The sequence below is a fragment of the Lontra canadensis genome, unplaced genomic scaffold (genome assembly GCF_010015895.1).
Source record: "Lontra canadensis isolate GAN:19392208 unplaced genomic scaffold, GSC_riverotter_1.0 scaffold56, whole genome shotgun sequence".
Lineage (NCBI taxonomy): Eukaryota > Metazoa > Chordata > Mammalia > Carnivora > Mustelidae > Lontra > Lontra canadensis.
This window is the reverse complement of record NW_022631050.1, coordinates 2,342,339-2,363,279: the sequence shown is the minus strand read 5'-3', so window position 1 is coordinate 2,363,279 and position 20,941 is coordinate 2,342,339. Positions and strand designations below refer to the sequence as shown.

Here is a 20,941-nt window from a genome sequence, read left to right as displayed (position 1 = left end):
TATATATATATATATATATATATATATACATATATATATATATATTTGGCTAGATAACTGATGATAAATATATATTTGGCTAGAACATGTCTTAATGAATTCACTATATATTTAGCACTTTTTCTTTTTTCTATCATTTACTTTTCCATCATTTTGCAATATAAAATCTCTTCTACTCCAGTATTAGCAATATTTATACAATAGAACACCAAGAAGAGGAACTTACATATTAAGTATTCATTTGCATGTATGCCCTGTGGACCCAAGTACTTACATATCAGGATCCTGACTGTCACACTAAAATAAATTTTATGTTAAGGAATAAATAGTTTTAGTATTAGCAGTAATGATAATACTAAGAGCAACCATTTGTGAGTAGCCACTAAGTATTAGGGACTTTACTATGTGCTTTTTGTATGTTATGTCTAATACTCAAATAATCCTGTGAATTATTATTATCCTCATTTTTAAAAAGATTTTCTTTATTTGAGAGAGACAGAACAAGCAGGGAAAGGGACAGAGGGAGACAGAGAAGCAGACTCCCCATTGAGCAGGGAGCCCAATGCGGTGCTCAATCCCAGGACCCTGGGATCATGACCTTAGCCGAAGGCAGAGGCTTAACAAACTGACCCATCCAGGCACCCCTTACTGGCCTCATTTTAAGGATCCTTTAAAAAGTTTTGGTGAAGTCAAAATCTTTTTTCTGGGGTACCCAACTAATCACTGGTGGAAGTATGGTATGAACCAGACCTGTCTGTCCACTGTTTGACCCTCAACTCCGGTATAACTGTTTTGTCTATAGCTAGTTATCTCCTTTGGGTTAGACTGCCAAGAAGGCCAAAATCAGTCTCAATCTTTTTATTCGCTCAAACACTTTGTAAGGGTACAGTCTTGATCTAAAACCACGAAGATCTCTTAAGAAATGTGTCCCCATTTATGCAGTTTACAGTCTTGTTGAACATAAGGGAGATGAAGTGAGCAAGAGAAATTTTCTTGAGTTTACTAGATCAGATATTGAAATTAAGAGAGGAGATATGTTGTCTGAGGTGAAGTAAAGGGTTAATTATGATAATAGCAAATATTACTGAGAGCTGTGATAAAGTCTTCTAATACATGTTAGCTCATTTGATCCTGATAAATGGCTGTATGAGGTAAGTTTATTTATTACCCCTATTTTATAGACAGGGAAACTAAGGCACAGTGACATTAAGAAAATTGTCTATGCACCCTGAACTAGTAAGTGGCATACAGAAGGAGGACACACACAGATAGGAAATTTTGAGGACATGGAAGTTTCTAAGCCACTAAGAGAACCGCCTCTTCTCCCCATTTCTATAATCACTGGAGAGGGGTGAACATTACTGCTCCTAGGACTCTGCTGGAAAACAAGTCAGTTCACTTCCAGAACAAATAACCCCGGGAAGCTTAATGAATTGTAAATGTAGCATGAAAATGTATTTTCATCCTCTGTGTTCATTCTAAATGCAACTTTTTTAAAAACCGATAACATTTATTAGAGAAACATTACTTGTTAAGTGCATTAGAGATTTAGATTCAGCTAAAGTAATTGGTACTGTTTCATAACCTGGATCCTTGGAACAATTTAATGTAGCAATAGAACATTTGTTTCTGCAGCAGGGGGGAGGTTTGGCACAGGTGGGCTCTTCTACACAACGCTGGAGGGGCAAAGGATCAGCTGGGGTCTTCAGTTGCCATGGAGACCCACAATGCATTTATCTTATTATTCCAATGACTGCTACTCTCCTGCTGGTTGTCTGATTTCATCCCACCACATTGTCCTTCCACATGCCCACTGGTGTGCCTTTAAGCAAACACAATGTGCTTTGGACAATTTGTGTGAGATTCCCAATATTGTCCTCCAAAACACAGTTTAAAGTGCACTGTGACAGTTCTCTGTCTAGATAAATTGTAGTGAATCCTTTAGAGGGTTACCAATTACTTGTAAAGAATTTGTCCCTTAATTTGCTTTTTTAAAAACACTGCATGTTGGGGCACTTGAGTGACTCAATTGGTTCAGCCTCTGACTCTGTTTTGACTCACATCGTGATCTCAGGGTTGTGGGATGGAGCCTCACGTCTGGCTCTGCACTCAGGTTGGAGTCTGCCTGAGATTCTTTATTGGTCCCCCTCTAGGACTCCCCTTGCTCACGCTAAAATAAATAGATAAGTTAAAAAAATTTTAAAACACTGCATGTTTATCAAGATTTGCCTAAACTAAGAAATTTCATAATCTCCTAGTTTTAAGTCCAGCCTATGGTTTAATTAGGACAATTTAAAGAATTCAGAATTTAATCATCTAAAATACTAACCACTCAAATAAAACAGCAAGAGAATAGACTGATTAATTATAATAAAAGACAAAAGGTGTTTTTACTGTTAGAAACATGCTGCCCTTAAATATATGATCTCTCTAGGTAGATAAGATGTTGAAGGTGGTATAAAAATTCAACTTAAAACAGGCTTGCAGGGGTGTGTGGGTGGCTAAGTCCGTTAAGCGTCTGCCTTTGGCTCAGGTCATGATCCCAGAGTCCTAGGATGGAGACCTGCAGCCAGCTCCCTGCTCAGTGGGGAGTCTACTTCTCCCTCTGCCCCTCTCCCCTGCTTGTGCTTGCTCTCTCTCTCAAATAAATAAATAAAATCCTTTAAAAAATAAAATAAAATAAAATAAAATAAAATAAAATAAAATAAAACTTGCTTGCACAGTATTTAAGTTAATAATTTCAGCTTACCAAAACTTGTTACTGCTCTAGTATCACACAGATGGCTCATGAGAAAAATCAAGGAAATGTTTTCTTCTCTCTCAAGCCAACATAAACAATCTTAGGTTCAACAGGTGAGGAGCTGTTTACCAGACTTATTTAAAAAATCACATTTCAAAAAAATTCATGTTTCAGAATCATAAAGAAAATGGAGTGAATTCCTATTAGCTCATTTTCTTTTCAAGAGGGAGAAAAGGAAAATGTAGTCTAATCTCTTTCAAATAGTGTTTTAAATACACTAATCAGAGTGGCAGGAGATTATAATGAATCATATAATCTCTATGTATTTAAGAATAAATTTTCTTAACACTCTTACAACTGTATAATTAGCATACCCTGGAGTTAATTGTTTAAAGAAATTGTACAATCGAAAAAAAATTATAAAACACGTGAAGAGTTGAAGAAAAACACAAGTGATGACATGAAATTAACTTTTTCTAATAAGTGGGTTGAGATAGTGGTAAGGCAAAAGAAAGTGAGTGCAACCTTTGCTTGCAAGTGATGGCAAGTTCAAGCATTTCTTTATCCAGTCTGGACACTGGAAGGATAGCTCCAAGGCAGGTTCTTGCCAACCTAAGTTGGACCTAATGAGAAGGTGCAGGAACCGGGCCCTCCAGTACTTAGTCATAGTCATGCAACTCTCTGATTTTGCGGACTTTGGCACAGCAAATGCTTCCTTCCATATTGTCCTAAGTCCTTCAAGTTGGCAGTATCCCAAACCAGAACAATTGAGACTTTAAGATATAAATGTAGGTATGTTTTCAGAATTTTTAAAGGAGCAATAAAAGAAAGGCATGCTAATAGCTATCCAATTACATACTTCATGCATATAATAAGAGATATTTCTAATATTTTCTGAAATTCTTACAATAATCTTGGGAATTAATATCCTCATTTCTTATATGAGAAATTCATCTTAGAATTAGCTAAGGGGCAGAAGAGCCAGCACTCAGATCACATCCATCAGCTTCTAAAGCCCCTGTTCTTAACCACATACCACCTCCTATCAGCCGCATCAAGCTTATTCACCTGAGAGAAGTCACAGACCATCTATTTCCTTTCTCACTGCAAGCCCTGATTGTACTTATATTTCTAGGATTAATACGAGCTATGTGATTTTAAAGAGTATCACTTTCTTCCAGAAACTTTGTAAGATAAATTAGGACTCTTGTCAGATCTGAGGCCATACACAATTTTGTGTCTCCCCTCCTAAATTCCTTCATACAGAGATAACACTTACTCTTCGAAATACTGACAGCTTGCATTTCATTCCATTTCAGTTCAGCAAACTATCCACAAGCCGTAAGTGAGGCAGTGAAAAGGTTAGTAAGAAGAATTCAATTATAAGAAGTATCAAGACCTTTATGTCTATTAGAAACAGACAGTACACTTTATAAATATAGTTTTGCTTGTTGGAAGATAGTACAGGAGCCACATCGACATCCCTTTTCCCCTCCTCCCTCCTGACCATACACAGTGTGCTACCAATGAGGAAAGAAGCAAGCAAAGATGGAAGGAGGGAGCAAAGAAAAGGCAGCAGGGCAAGAACCATGGGAAGGCAAGGAAGAAGGAAAGAAATCTGAAAGATCACTTTCAGCATAGTAGGAAATCTGCACACAGTAGGTACTCAACAAATACTTGCTGAATTGGAAAAGTAAGGAAATACTAACAAAAAAGAGAAACAACATTTGTCAAATTTAACAATTTGAAAGTTGTAGAAAATTAATAGTTAACTAAAGGGCAGATAAAAATTTTTTAAAAAATTAAATGACAAGATTTTATTCTTTTATCATTTTTGAAGGTAGTTTCAAAAATAATTTTAAGCATGATAGTGGACTGTCCATCTCTTTTCAAAATCAGCACTGATTTGCTTTGAAGTCCTATAACAGAATTTCATAGTAGGATGGAGATGGAAACCATATGCTACCCTCCTTGCACAAAGCTCTAGGAATTTGTTCTTTGACACATAAGGTACAACTTTTTTTGTGTACCTTCAACAATAAATGCCTGTGGACTGATTAAGAAAAAGAAAATCATGACCCACTCAAAAAGGCATGAGTTTATCTGTTCTATATAAGAATCCAACCAGTCTGCATTAACCACTAAAGGAAAGTGCTCTAAATACAGGTAATTTTTTAAATGAAATTCTAAAGTCAGACCTGATAAGTGCTAACCAGAAAGAGGATGACAAAAGCCAAGTTTTATATCATTTACTACGTACTGAGAATTCTGTGTGTGTATTTACATGAGTTATTGTACTTGATTCTTATACAGTCTCAGTTAAGTGAATATACATTTTGCAGATATGAATACTGGGGATTATAGAGATTAAGTAATTTGTCCAAGGTCACCAGTTACTATTAAATCCAATTAGGCAGTCTGACTCCAAAGATTATGCCTTTAATTACTGTATTACACTGTTACCCAAAGTCTGCTAGTTGTTATATTTTTCTTTTCTATAGTTAGCAGCACCCTTTCCCCCATCAATCTTTTTTGAAAAGATACTGAGCTTTTTAAACATGTACTTTGGTGAGAGACTTCCAGCAGCAATGTAAAGGTAATTGTATGAGAGGTTATGAAGGACTGACATTGAGGTTAGCTGACAGAGTTATTCTAGGACAACCACAACCACAAATACAGTAAGCTTCAAATCATAACTTTAATCACAATCATAATTTTGAATAAAGAGAATAGAACAGTATTCTAAAAGAGTTCTTTTTCTTATCTTTCGCCTCATGCTTATCATTCAGAACTATCAACAGCTGAGAGAACAAAATGCTTTCTTCTATAGAGAATGTAATACCCTAAAATCCAATTAGCCTAAACCTATTAAAACGGCTGTTTTTAAAGCCAAAGCCCTTCCAGGAGGTTGCTGTAACCGTAGATTTTTCAAAATCATGCAATGAAGCAAAAAAATGCCTACATCAGAATACATTTGTGAACTCCAGGGTTCCACTTGCAAGCACATGATGTCAGCATCTAATCAGAAGCTATCAGAGTGAGGTCCCTCCCTTCGCAGTTACAGCATCATCAGGGAACTTGTTAGGAATGCAGATTCTGGGCCCCCACTCCCACACCTGCACCCACTGAAGCAGAAATCCCAGGTGTGGCGCCCAGCAATCTGTGTTTGGATGAGATTTCCAAATGCTTCTGGTGCCCACTCAAGCTTGAGAACTACTAATACAGCCACTGTGATACCAAAACAGCCTCGACTCAAATTTATGGCTGTAATTGTCTTGCTTACCACTCCTCTAGTTAAGTACTGAGCAATAGATACAGTTCATTGTTCATTGTTTATATATGCTCTCCCATATTCCAGTCTTTGCTATAATGAAATTACATGTTAACAAAAATAAAGTCTTGGTTGAAAGGAAGGCTGCTCTTTACTACCTGTTACAATCTGTACTTCATACTCAGTCCTAAACCACTATGTCTGGGTGGGTTACTAAGTTGCTGAAAAGTTTCAGAATCTGTTCAGTTGCCTACTACTCTCTCTTGGAAACTGCCTTTATTTACATTCAGTGTGTTCCTATATTTTATAACATTTCTCTTAGCTTCCTTGGACAAAATAAATGGCTTTCCCAAATGTGAGGTAGACAACACTTGTCTAACTTAAGACCTTTCTAAAAATGTGGGAAATAGGACTTACCTAAATAGTAATTGTACTACTGAAATAAAAGTTCATTTGCAGAGTAAGATTCTATTTACACTTGCTGTTTTAAGTGGCAAAGAGAATATGAACTATACGTCTCAAATCCTGAGAGAGATCTTTGCCTCTTCTTCCTGATATATGGTGCCCTTTGCATCCTGTGATTCATAATCCACTTGGGTCGTGAAACATTGATGAAGGGAAGCCAGTGACAGTAATGGAGTTCTGTTAGGTCAGGCTTCACAGGAGGGACAGATCATATTTCACTGGTGAAAAGTGCCTCTAATAAAAGGAGGTGCCTTGGGACAGAAATATTAGTGCTTTCTCTTTCTTCTCATGCCATTCATGGGTCATTCATGACGTTATTATATAAATGCACAGCTTATTTCTTACCATCTGTCCACATTTTTTTAAAATTTATTTGTTTGTTTATTTCATTAATGAGGGAGCCAGCAGGAAGACAAAAGAGCTAGTTCCAAAGTAAAAGAACAGAGATTTACGGAGCTGGCTGGGAAAGAAATGCCAAAATAAGTTTGCCAAGTATGATACAGGACTGGTTAATTTCTACAAGACAAAAAGATCATAATGCCTTTGGGGTTAACATCTCTACCAGGCTGTAACATCCTAACAGCTTATCAATTTTGAAAGGTTGTAAACCATCTGCACCTTTTCTTTCTTAAAGATTTTATGTATTTACTTGAGAGAGAGAGAGAGAGAGAGCATGAGCAGGGAGGAGGGGCAGAGGCAGAGGGAGAAGCAGGCTCCCTGCTGAGCAGGGAACCCAACTCGAGACCCAATCCCAGGACCCTGAGATCGTGACCTGAGCTACCCAGGTGGCCCAATCTTCATCTTTATATTTGCTAATCAAATGTATTGTATCCCAAGAGTGTCAGACAAGGGTTGTAGTGGGATGAATCGTGGCCCCCAATAAAGTTCTGTTCATACCTTAATCTCAGGAACCTGTGGTAATCAATCTCACTTATATTTGAGAATCTCCCTCTCCCCAGCCCCACCTCAATTATCTGGGTTGGGAGAAAGTAGTAGCTTGCATGCAGCCCAGAGAGTAAGAGAGTTCTTGCTCATGGTGGCCATTGAGCCTGGCCCACCTGAGCGTGAGGCACTGATGGCTATGCAGACGCAGCCTCAGCATCCTCTTCCTCTTCTGACCACAGACACAGCACCAGAGGCCTTTCCCCTGTGCTGCTAACAGGCCTAGCAAGAGAAAGACCTTTAATTCAGCAATTCATATATTCCCCTACAGTATATTTTCAACAAATATTTACTGTTTATGGATCAGCTACTATTTATAGGACATACCAGGGGATACAGCAGTGAATACATCAAGGAGGAGGAAACATAAATTAATGTTTCGATAAATTAACCTTCCTTGTTGATTAATGCAAAACACAGTCTAAGACTACTATTTATGTTCAGAAGTGTTCATAACAATGACTTCATTATTGTTTTCAGCCCATAATATTCTTGGGGGCTTCTTGATTGGTGCCCTCAGCCATGCATGAACCTCTGAGACACATGTTTTCTAGATTTTGCGTCTTCCCGAAATGGCCAGGGGAGCACAGCCCCTATGAGAGGCAGTATAGTGCAGTGGTTATGAACATGGCCCAGAAACATCAGCCCTACCATTGACTAGCTGTGTGCTGTGTGCCATGTTAACTAGTTCTCTATGCCTCAATGGCATGGACTTAATGATAATACCGACTTCACTGGTTGTTGAAGAGACAAAGTGAGTAATAGTTTCTAAAGGACTTAAAGCAGCATCTGGCATGTAGTGAGCCCTCGTATTACTACTGTGTGATAATAAGGGGCTGGGGGTCCTCTTGAGGACCAGTGGTCATGGAGAAAAAATGAAAAGCAGTTAAGCTGTATAGATGGTGCTGAGTGAAGGCCAAAGTTTTCCTATTGAACAATGGTTTCCAAACATGGCTGCTTTTCAAAAATCACCAAAAGAGCTTTTCTTCTTTTTGTTTTGTTTTGAGATTTTATTTATTCATTTAAGAGAGAGAGAGACAGAGAGAGCACAAGGGCAGGCAGAGGGAGAAGCAGACTCCCCACTGAGCTGAGAGTCCAACTCGGGACTCAATCCCAGGACCTGGAGATCATGACCTGAGCTGAAGGCAGATGCTTAACCATCTGAGCTACCCATGTGCCCCCAAAAGAGCTTTTCAAACTTTTAATGCCCAGGCCCTACCCCCAGAAATTCTTTAACTGGTCTAGAGCGGGGCCCAGGCCTGCTCAATTAATTCCCATAGAAGCCAAGGTTGAGCATCCTAAAGGAGAGCAATCAAACACATGGATAAAAGGTGATAAAAGGGCAGAGGGGGGCTTCACTTCACAAGACTCCTTCCTCCTGCTCCCCAAGGTCTGGCTGCCTTATCAGTGCAATCCCTCAGCCTGTAGTCTAGAAACATCCTTAGGATTCACATCACCTGTCAGGCTGTGGGCTAGGTACAGGGGAGAACAAGACTTACCAGACAGAATCCGACCCTCATGGATCACATGGTGTGGTAGAAAGATAGCCAAGAAAAGAAGCAGTTACGTGGAGAAAAATCACAAATACCACAACTGCTCATGGAGAGAGGTCTGAACCAACTACAGTATATACTTACTAGGAAATCCCTGGGAAAGGATGAGGTAGCTCTAGAAATACTAAATATGGTACCTCTCTAAGATATATTGTTGAATGGAGAAAAGTAAGCTACAGAATAGCATACCATTTATATTTTGAAACTTTCTGAAACACATTACTACCGAGGGTACATAAATATATATGAAACTGAAAAGAAGTTCTAGAGGTTTACTTCTTATTTTCCATGATTATTTTTTTCAAAAAGAATGCATTTAGTGTTTGTAAAATTAACAATAAATAACATTTTTGTAATCCCAGCACTCTTGGTGGGGCTGGCCTCTGGAATATTTGCATTTAGCTAAAATAAGATGTATATCACGTTGCCTGTTAATTGTGAAAAACTGGTCGGCATTATCAAACATGAGTTTATCTAAGCAATGACTATTTAGCAGCACAATGCCCTGAGGAAACGGGACATGAGACAAACGTGTGCTAATAGAGGGTAGGCAAAGGAAAGAGAATTCAGCATGAGGATCTGCTGTGCATATAAGGGCCCAGCAGCCACCTCCCATCTTTGCAGCTTGCAGTCTTACCTGAGGTTAGTCCTCCTAACAAGCTGGAAGCTGGAATATCAGTTCCTAGGTTGAGGCTTCGAATGGAGATTCTCCATCTTAACTGCATATTAGAATCCTCTGGGGGGTACTTAATAAAATATCAATGCCTGAAACCATGAGCAATTAAAATAAGATCTTATGTTAATAAGATCTGGGCCTGGGTTTTGGTTTTAACATGACCAGGGCTGAGATGCACTCTTAAAAGAATCATGCTTGGAGCACCTGTCTGGTTCAGTTGGTTAAGCTGCACCTTTGGCTCAGGTCATGATCCCAGGGTTCTGGGATTGAGCCCCGCATCAGGCTCCCTGGTCAGCAAAGAGCCTGCTTCTCCCTCTCCTCCCTACTCTTGTTCTCTCTAGCTATCTCTGTGTCTCTCTCAAATTAATTAATAAAATCTTTGGGGGAAAAAAAGATGCATGCATGCTCACACACATTTTGGCACCATCCCAGTTTGGGCAACATCATGCTTACAAAGTACTCCAAAAATAACATCCTTTGCAGATGCTTCTTAAACTCTAGGGAAATATGAGAAAAGGGAAAATATTTGGATTTTTGTGTTCTGTGATTCCAGTAGTATAACACCACGTGTTTGGTTTATTTCAGGCTCGACTGACCAAAGAGCAGCGCTGGGGAAGTGCGTTACTTTCCAGAAACCACTCCTTAGAAGAAGAATTTGAAAGGGCAAAAGCAGCAGTGGAGGTACCTTTTTTAAAATTATTTTTTCTGTTTCATATTTCTGGAAGTGGAATTCAAAAACTGAAACTTGACATGAAACAACCATGATAATGATTGTTAGAATGAGATTCATTACCAGAGAACTTTTAGAATGAGATTTGTTACCAGAGAACTTTTGACTTGCCACCAGAGGTGATTAACAGATGTTAAATCCCATGCCAATTCTGTGATGGATAAGCAATCTGTTGTCTGGAGTCTGGGTCAGAATGATCTGAGCTAGTCTGGGTTCCATGATGAACCATCCTATGTCTTTGCTATGCCTCTGTGAGGCCAATGTTCATCCCTGACATTTTTCTCTCTCTAGGATTTAGCGTAATGCCTAAGACAGAGAAGGTTATGCTGCTCCTGAAATACACATTTTCCCGAGTGGGATAAAAAGCATGACTGAGATAGTCAAGCCAACGAATAACCCATCCTAACTTGAGCCATAAATTTTTACTGTTAACAGTGTCCAAAACAATGACAATGCTGATAAAGCAAATGAAATACTTAATTTGAACTTTAATTTCCTTATCTGACCTTCCAATGAGATTCCTTCCTAGTTGGAATCACAAAGAGTGCATCACAGATGCTATCTACGACACTCCTCAAAGCTTCGCTAGATTGTTATTAAGAATGGAGCCTTTCACCAAACCCAAGTAGGAACTTGCTAGGACCTCCATTTCTATCACGAATATGAAATCTTAAAGATTGAAAGTATACCTGTGATACAGTTCATTTATGTGTCTGTCTTACCACTAGGATTTAGATAAAATTATACTATGAATAGTCTTTCAGTAGCTCCATACTTCAAGTGTAATTATATCATATTTGCAGTTTCATATTAAAAGTGTTCTTTATATTTTAAGAAGTAATTCTAGCTATAATCTCATATCATATTCAGCAATCCAGTGAGAAAACCACCTTATCTCATCATAATACAATCCACCCAAATTTCTTCTTTTAATTTTATCCTTTTCTAATTTAAAAAAAAATTAATGCATTAGTGTTCCTGTGTAATCAACTGATATATTTGATTGAGATGAGATGAGTTCAATCAACTTGTTCACCTACACGGAGCCTGTACTGAACTTATCTTAAATGTAGATTTTTCCAGACTTTGGAGCTAATTAAATTCATCTTTTGAACTCCTACTATGTGTACCACACTGAATTATCATTAAATAGAAGATGATATAGAATCATAGAATCTTGAATCAATAAAGCCATTAGAATTTATCTGGTCCCAGAAAAACAATGGGTTTAACCTCAGAAGTCTTAATTACAAAATTATTCATTTATTTGTGTGTGTGCATGTGTGTGTATACATATATTCATAAAATCATTTAATTTTAGTTTTGGTGGAGGCCTTAGAAGTCATATATCCCAACCAGGCATATAAAATAAAATTTGTTTTCTTTTCAAATGTACTTGATAAATTATTTATTCAAACCTTCCCTGTTTCTACTTGAATACTTCAAATTAGTGGCAAATTCTTTTCAAGAAAACCTGCTTCCATTTTAATAGTTCTAACTACTTAAAAACCTCTTCCCTATATTATGTTGAAATTGGCCTACCAGCAACTTCCAGTTTTCCTTAGTGTTGGCTTTGCTCTCTCTGGACCAAGGCAGAATTAGTTTAGTCCCTTCTCTAAATGATGCCCACCTGAGCCCATGAAGGCTTGTCTTCTCTTGGTGTCTCCTTGTCTCTCCTGGGAATTGAGAGACTGATTTGTTATTCCAACTTGCCACTAATAGCTACATGATGACATACATTACATTAACCAATATAGGCTTCAGGTTCCACACGTCTATGATCCTTTCCAGCTTAGAATCCTTAGAGGTTGTAAGTTATTCAAGTAATCATTCATTCAACAAGAAATACTGGCTAGGGGCCCCTGGGTGGCTCAGTGGGTTAAGCCTCTTCCTTCGGCTCAGGTCATGATCCCAGGGTCCTGGAATCGAGCCCCGCATCGGGCTCTCTGCTCAGCAGGAAGCCTGCTTCCCCTCCTCTCTCTCTGCTTGCCTCTCTGCCTACTTGTGATCTCTCTATTTCTCTCTCTCTCCCTGTCAAATAAATAAATAAAAACTTGGGGGAAGAAAAAAAGAAAGAAAGAAATACTGGCTGTCTGCACATGCTGACTGCTGCATCAGGTACTAGAGACAACGAAATGAGACAATCCCGCCTAGCTGTCTGAGAGCATGGACCAGAGGACCAGCTTGGACGGACCATTTGCTCTGCCTACTTTAGTTTCCTCATCTGTAAGATGAGGGGCTTGCATTTCTAATATACTAAAACCCTATGAGTTTATGGCTTCAAGTGAAATGAATAGGAAGTACAGAATTCTCAGCAGATCAGAAAATTATAAGCAAATTGGCTCATCTGCAAGCCTGGAACTGAGAAGCTTCCTTAGCGAATGAAGGAGGTTGCTGCTGACCAGAAGGTAGGAACAAATGTGGAGAGAAAAGGCAAGGGGTAGAAGGGAGTGTTTCACTAAGTTGATGGGAAATCAGACCTACAAAATTGCACATGTTTATGGACTATTTACTTCCCAACATTATTCTTATCCAAGGGTATAATTTAATTCCCAGCAGAAGATAGGATGAAATGCCTCCAAATACACATGCCCTTTGACCCAGCCACACCTTACAATTTATCCTAGAGAAATAACCAGGAAAGTTTACAATATTTTTTAAATAGTGAAAATTTGGGAACAGCCCCAGTGTCCCGTAATTGGGAATTAGCTAAATTATATCTCTCTAGGAAAATGCTGTGTAACCATTAAAAACTACATTATGGAAAAATACTTAAGATCAGGTAAAAATATCTACTGATGATTGGAATAAGAATGTATTTACTGACAGTCTTACAATATGGTCCCAACTTTGCAAAATGATAATGGCATAGTACCTAACATGTTAGAAGTACATACGGGGTGCCAGTCAGGAGCACTATATGGATGATCTTATTTAATCCTCATAGTAGTCCTACAAAGAAGATAACATTACTATTCCCATTTTGCAGATGAGAAGACCGAGGCTTAAGGAGATTTCAGTTACGTGGCGTTTTTTTTTTTAAAAGACTTTGTTTAGTTATTTGACAGAGAGAGATCACAAGTCAGCAGAGAGGCAGGCAGAGAGGCAGGCAAGCAGATTCCCTGCTGAGCAGAAAGCCTGATGCAGTGCTCGAGCCCAGGACCCTGGGATCATGACCTGAGCCGAAGACAGAGCCTTTAAACCACTTAGCCACCCAGGCGCCCCATAGTTATGTGGCATCTTATAAGCAGTTGAGATTGATTGAAAAATGAGTAGCACTCATTTAGCAAGTTTCAAAGCCATGATTTTCACCTGGACTCCAGAGCCCATGTCACTGCCCTGTATAAGCATAAAGAAAATCTGTGCCCAAATGTTGACAGTAGTTTTATCAGGTGGATGACTTTGGAGTGGTTTTATTTCTTCCACTAGCTTATCTGTATTTTCCAAATGTTCCATCATAAACATGTGTTATGTTGGTAATCAAGGAGAAAGTGGTAAGTTACAGACACTGTAGTGGGAATAAAATTCTTTTTTTTTTTAATATTTTATTTATTTATTTGACAGATAGAGATCACAAGTAGGCAGAGAGGCGGGAGCAGGCTCCCTGCCAAGCAGAGAGCCCGATGCGGGGCTCGATCCCAGGACTCTGGGATCATGACCTGAGCCGAAGGCAGGGGCTTTCACCCACTGAGCCACCCAGGCGCCCCAGGATATAAAATTCTTAAAAGAACTTGAAGTGCCTCATTCTTCATTTCAAAACAAGTAAAGAATGGTGCTACAGATTGGCCTCATTAGAGATGGTTTTAAACACTAGTGAAACCCAGATGAAAATCATGCCTGGAGCATGGCAAGTTTTTCCAAAACCTCTCACTTACATTTTTATATCATCTGATTCCAGTATTCCTTCTATCTAACATTTTATTCCATTTTCAAGTCCTTTTTTGGTCATCATCCTGCCTCTTGACCTGACACCTGCTCCTCTTTCCAGCTCCTTCTGTTCTTCAGTCACCCCATGAGCCCCAGGGGCACACTCTTGTCCTCTCCCAGGACAACCTCCTTGCTCACTGTCCCTGCTCTGTCTTCTGCAGGGACATGCTTCCCCAGATCTTCATGTGGCAGGTTCCTTCTTGTCATCCAAATTTTAGCTCGAGGGCCACTGCTTTTGAAAAGCTGAACCTGACCACCCAGTTGCTATTACAGCACCTGGAGTTCCTTCATCCTTATATTTATCACTGGGTCTTCTCTTGTTTGTTTTTGTCTCTGTGTTGTCTATCTTTTTACTTTAAAATATAACCACCCTAAGAAAGGGGGGCTTGTCTCTTATTTACCACTGTACCCCAAATCTAGAACAATATCTGGTACCTGGTGAGGATTCAGTAAATATTTGCTGAATTAATGGCCGGCTGGCTGATTGTTAATCACCTAATGTGAGCAGCACTTCTTTTTATCTGTTGTTGCATGTAAAGTACCTTTTCTCTTCCTAATATTATTTAGTATTTACATTTTCCGCTTGATAGAACCAGTTCTGTCTGTGGCCTATGGATTTCTGCCAGGGGCTATGCAGAGATGTCCTCTGTGGTTGTCATGGTCTCAGCGTCGGTCAGTGAGTCATATTTAGAACAATGCAGGTAGCACCCATCAATCCTTGCCATGTTTTATATTTTACATGGCATGAACTAGTTTTTACATATGCTACATAATCCCTGACAATATACAGTTCTACTAAGGTTTGAGCCAAAATGCCCTAAAATACAGTCTCTTCTACAAGAGAAAAGACATCTAATGCCACATGCACTTTTACTGCATAGCTTCACTGAGCTGGGAACCTGTTTATGTGCAAAGGCTGACATTGCTTAGGCTCAAAAGGAACTGTTAGATCTGGTGAGGCTTTGTAGGAAGGAGCCTAAATTTTAGCTATACTAAAATATATAGCTTACATTTTATTGAAAAATCACCAAAAATTCATCTCCACTCAAAGTATTGTCATTTTAGAACTAAAAACTAAATATTCCCATTCTAGGCTTTAAAAAAAAGTCCCCTGAACAAGAAGGAAAGGAGATTACTCTGTGCTTCCTCTTGGATTTTCTTTCTAGCCAGCATCCTAAACACTCTGTCAGCTACAACAGGTCCCTAGGAAGGATGCACAAGGACTCTCAGAAGTGAGAAGCAGGGAAGGAACCCTGGGAGCTCAGTGAGACCAGCAGCTGCCTCCCAAGAATGGAGGTCCCTAGAGAGAACTGTGTTGCCCTTGTGGAGGAGAGAGAAGGTCACGTGGGCAGTCAGTCCACCTGTAACCACACACGAAAAATACATCCTTAACCACTGTTAGCAAGGAAGGAAAGAACCAGCATCTGGTAGTATTGTATTTAGCTAGTTAGTCTCTCTAGGTGCCTCAGCCTTCAAATTAACTGGATTTAGCAAGAAATTATCAGACATGCTTAAGCTCCTTCTATGGGTTGGGTGCTAGGAATAGAAAATTGAATAAACCAGCCTCTGCCCTTAAAAAGCTAGAAGAATCACAGGTATATGCACCCAGCTCCAGAGATCAGGCAAGCAGAGCTTATCACGTGATAGAGTTCCTCTAGGTTTACAAGGCCGTCTCTACAGGAAACGTTGACCTCTTCACAGGCAGGACCGTGTGGAGTCCTTCCTTGTGCTCTCAGCAGCTTTCAGAGACTGGTGCAGAGCAAGACCCCACGAATATTTGCCAGATAAATAAAGGGACAAAGTAGGAATTGATTCCTCCAATGCATCTATTCCACAAACATCTCTTCTTTAATGGGTGCTTGAAAAACATCGCAAACTTACTAATAGAAAGGAGATGAACTTGTGTCCATGAAGCCAAAGTCACATTTTGCTTGGCTCCAATACTATTATAATGCTTGTGGTGTGCATTTTAATCAGTGTTTTCACAGCTCTGCTTATACCCTAAGGGAGGACTTCTTGTGAGCAAATTTTAAAAAAGAATAATGAGATATGTGAATGAGAAAAAATGAAGATGCATGGACAAAGGGAAATACAGTTGTCAGAGGCAAGAAAAAGAACCGCAAGTGCAATTTTAAATCCTTTTGGTTAACTGAGTCTATTAAATTCTAGTAAAACCTTTAAATTCTAGAGCTCTGATTTTTCCCCAGACTTCGATTCTCTTCCCATTGAGCCTTGCTTGTGATATCACTTGTGGTAGTTTAAAATGTCCACAAGTTCCTTGACATACCCTTCAAAATATGGAGCTTAGCTACTCCCTTTGAGTTTGGGCTGGGCTTAGTGATTAACTTTGAATAAATAGAACAAAGTGGGGGCACCCAGGTGGATACAGTCAGTTGAGTGTCTTACTCTTGGTTTTGGCTCAGGTCGTGATCTCAGAGTCATTAGATCAAGCCCCACTCTGGCTCCGCCCTCAGCATGGAGTCTGCTTAAGTTTCTCTTTCCCTCTCCCTCTGCACCTTTCCCCCTGTGCACTCATGCACCCTCCATCTCTCTTCTTCTTTCTCTAATAAATGAATCTTTTAAAAAAATAAACAGAATAAGTGGAAGTCATAGTGGTAACTTTAAAGATTAGGTCATAAAAGGTACTGTGGCCTCCTCCTTGTTCTCTCTCTCGCCATACTTCTTCTTCTTCTATGCTTCACTTTCTTCCCTTCTTCTGGAGGAAATACAGCTGCCATGTCATGAGAACCCTTAGCAGGTGAAGAACCACACATTCTACCAACAGCCAGTGAGGACCTGAGGCCTCCTGTCAACAGCCATGTGTGTGAGCCATCTTATAAGTGTATCCCTTGCAAACCCCATTAAGCCTTGAGATGACTGCAGTCCCAGCCAGCAGCTTAATTCCACCTTAGGAGATACCCCAAGTAAGAATCACCCAGCTAAACTATTCCCAAATTACTGACCCTCAGAAACTGTAAATGTTTTGTGTTTGTTTTTTTTTTTTTAAGTTGCTATGTGTTGGGGTAATTTGCTAAGGGGATAGATAATTATCTCATTATTCTATTCCTCCAAGCCCCGTTCTATTCCATACTCTTTGCCTCATCTCCATCCCCAATTCATTGGGTTCTTCAAAAATGGAAGGATTACCCTTGTAGCATAGAAAGAAGGCATTCATTCATCCTAGAATGTAGTCTTTCAGAGTCTGGTGCAGACCAACCCCTCCCATTTATAGAGTTTTCCCACTTTTTAACCAGTCCTCAACTTATCTTCTCCAATCACCAAAGGAATATGAAGAAAGATCTTTTTGTGACAGTCCATGTTCCTTAGGGACATATTCATCCCTTCACCAAGGATCTGGTCAGGGTCTTGCCTTTTCTTCTTCACAGTGCATAGACCACCCTTTATGACAAGCCACATTTTTCCATTTCTATGTCCTATCACAAGGGACACAGCCCTCAAGATAATTTCTCTTTAGGCTTTGGGCTAACTTTCTTCCAGCAGTGCTGCATGATAAATCATAGGCAAACTGGTAATTACTGTTTAAGAACATGAATAGTAAAAGACTTTAATGTTTACTTGTATTCCTTGTTCTAGAAACATGGGTGACCTTCTTTATCTCTCTGCTAAGTTTAACTAGGAGATGTCCCATTCAAAACAACTCAACAGCTAAATTCAGTTCTGGTGATGTAAACTGAAAAGCTCTTTCCATATAGAAGTTTTGTTTTCACCTGAAGTGATTCTGTGCGTGTGTACCATAGATCTGATAGGCACCTCAGAAATACGAAATGACTGAAGGAAATTGGAGACCATTCTTGAACTGATTGTATTAATAAAAGATTATGTCAAGCACTGCTGACTTGGGTGCCCTCCACCATGAAGAGGATTTGCCTCTACCACCACCTCGTGCTTCCTCTTGCTTTGTATGACAGTGTCACCTCTTTGAAGTCTGTAGAAGAGATTAATGGATCAAACACTACTTAAATCATTCTGGCTTAGATTTGGTATCCAGAAAATAGAAAATCTTTTGAAAATGTCTGAAAGCATTGTTTGGGCAACATTGAAGGAATCTTGGGATTAACTGCAAGGATACAGATTTCCTAACTCTTATGATGTCATGTTAGCTGACAGGCTTCTCATGTCAAATTGTAGATAGATTACATAGAGATTAGATGTATTCTGCAAACTTGGGATACTGTGCATTGGGAAATTGACCAAAGTTCCTTTTCTCTCGTACTGATTCAATTTCTTTCGTTTTAAACAAACAGAAGTTGATTTCCAAAACAATATGAGGCATAGATAAGAATTATTGCAGTGGCTTGTGATAAACCCTCATAGGTGATATTGATGAAAGTATAAAGAGGTATAAGATAGTCTCAAATAAATTTATGGGTAAATGGTCTATTTAAAGGATGAGGGTTATTTAGAGTCTGGCACTAATTTTTTAAATTTAGTGCTATGGATAGTAACCATATTTTTTCACTGCTCCTTGATATCTACTGTGTAAATACTAAACAAATAAAATCTTTGACTTGACGCATTCTAACCATGTGGGTACAGATTGGTTCAGTTACCCATAGAACATCGTATTTATAGACAAGGTCCAGACCAAAAAGTAGCTTGGATAAATTCCCCTAACTTCAAATCAGAGAAATATAGGATCTGCATTCCGGACACGATCTCGTGAGCAAATTAGTGCTAAAGAAAGTGAACATGAAAAGATAGAAACTCCATCTCAGCCAGCCTTGAGCAGTTACAGACTGCTCTATGCTGTATGCATTGACTAGACCTGGACAATAATTTTATCCCTTCCTCTTCAAAGGGATTCTCTAAGGATCTGTGAGACTATAGTTAAAAGTAATTTAAACCATTTGTTGGAAGGCTCTGTACTCAGGAATCACGTGTTAAATTTACATGAAAAAGGCGAGGAAGTATAATAATGTATGTGGGAAAAGTTTCAGATTAGACGTGGGTCCTGGTTCTAATCATGCCAATATCTTACCATTTGGGCACCAGCTTTCTTATCAGTAAAATGAGAGTTTTGGATTATATTGAGGTTTTATGTACTTAGTGTATAAGACTAGGTGGGAAATGGGTAAGCATTTTAATAATTGTGCATTTACTTTAATATATATTAGAAAAATATAACTAGAACTTCAATGTGATTATTTCATGGACACAATTTAGGCAAGGCTAGAGTAGACTTCAACTATTTAAGTAAAAGAACTGTTTCAATTACAAGATATATTAAGTAAGTAATGATACAATACAGGAATGACAGATTGTAGTTGCAATCAAATGACTCAAGTTTAAGAAATACTGGGATTGATGATTATGAGGTCCAGTGTTAGTTAGGGTAATACTAATAGCTGTAAAATACTCCCCAAAATGCAGCTGCACAAACCAAATAGTTTATTTCTTCTGTTAAAAATTAAAGTGCTAGACTAGCAGGCAACTCTGCTCCATGACATCATTCAGAGACCCTGGTTCCTTGCAGCTTGTTTCTCCCTAGTTCCTTAGGGTGTTATCTTCACCTGCATGGTCAAAGCCAAGTTGCAAGTGTCTTATTCCTCCATCCCACACCAGGGGAAGAGCCTTTGGAGGAGGCAGGCCCACCTTCCTAAAACCTCCAGCCCAGATCTTATCTGCTCACATTCCATTAGCTGAAACTGAGTCAGACACATTACATCACCACCACTTCCCATTCCTCAAACTGCAAGGGAAGCTAGGAAATGGCCACAGTTCTATCACCACAGAAGAAAGGAGAGGATGTTTTGACTGACAGCTAGCAGTCTCTTCCACAGGTACCTTCCAGTTCTGAAATTTGTAGGAAAATTAGAACACCTTTTCCTCTTCTCTCTCCCTGTCTCTCTGCCTTTGTCTCTCTATCCATTTCTCTCCCTTTCTTCCTCCCTCCTTTCTCCCTCTCTTCTGGATTTCTTTTACTTTTGGAGCAGTCATTAAATAACTTTCTAAGAACTTTATTTCTATAAGAAGAATAACGCAATACTATTTCTTTGGAATATTCAAAACCCCATCTCTTGAATAACAGTGTTGCCCCATATAAACCAATAAACAGTGCTGCCCCATATTAACCACAACATCCTGTAATGTTGAATATTACATTCCCAGTTGATTGAAAAGGAATAAAAATAAGATCTGAAGGTTAAATTTTTATTTTTGTCAAATAATGGAAGTCAGGGATTAAAATATGTCTGTCCTTAGTTCTATATTTAAGTCAGGAGAGCTATCTGCCCATTTTGGTTTTGACTTTTTATAAAATAAAATCTAAGTCCTGAATGATGAGAGACATCTCTTTTCTGATGATACTTAAACAGTTCCTTGGTTTAATAAGTTGAACATCAAACACCCAACCATACAGAGTTCAGGGGAGAATCAGTAAACTCTCTGCGGGCAAAGTAACAACTTGATTCAGTTGGTTATGCATCTCCCTTTGGCTCAGGTCATGATCCTAGGGTCCTGGGATTAAGCCCCTCTTCAGGGTCTCTGCTCAGTGGAGAGCCTGCTTCTTCCTTTCCCTCTGACCTTCTCCCAGCCCCACTAGTGCTCTCTCTCTCACTCTATCTGAAATAAAATCTTTGTAAATAAATACATATATACCTCTTACTGATTAAGAAAG

At 39.0% G+C, this 20,941-nt stretch overlaps 1 protein-coding gene across 11 annotated transcripts in view; it reads left to right on the top strand.

Moving 5' to 3' along the window:
- The window catches only part of PEX5L (peroxisomal biogenesis factor 5 like), a 224,579-nt gene that overhangs the window by 153,221 nt on the left and 50,417 nt on the right, over positions 1-20,941 (top strand). For all 11 annotated transcript variants that reach the window (XM_032875417.1, XM_032875415.1, XM_032875413.1 and 8 more), the window contains one exon: positions 10,233-10,328. In XM_032875417.1, coding sequence (XP_032731308.1) covers positions 10,233-10,328 — 96 coding nt within the window. The remainder of the gene's footprint in view (positions 1-10,232; positions 10,329-20,941) is intronic.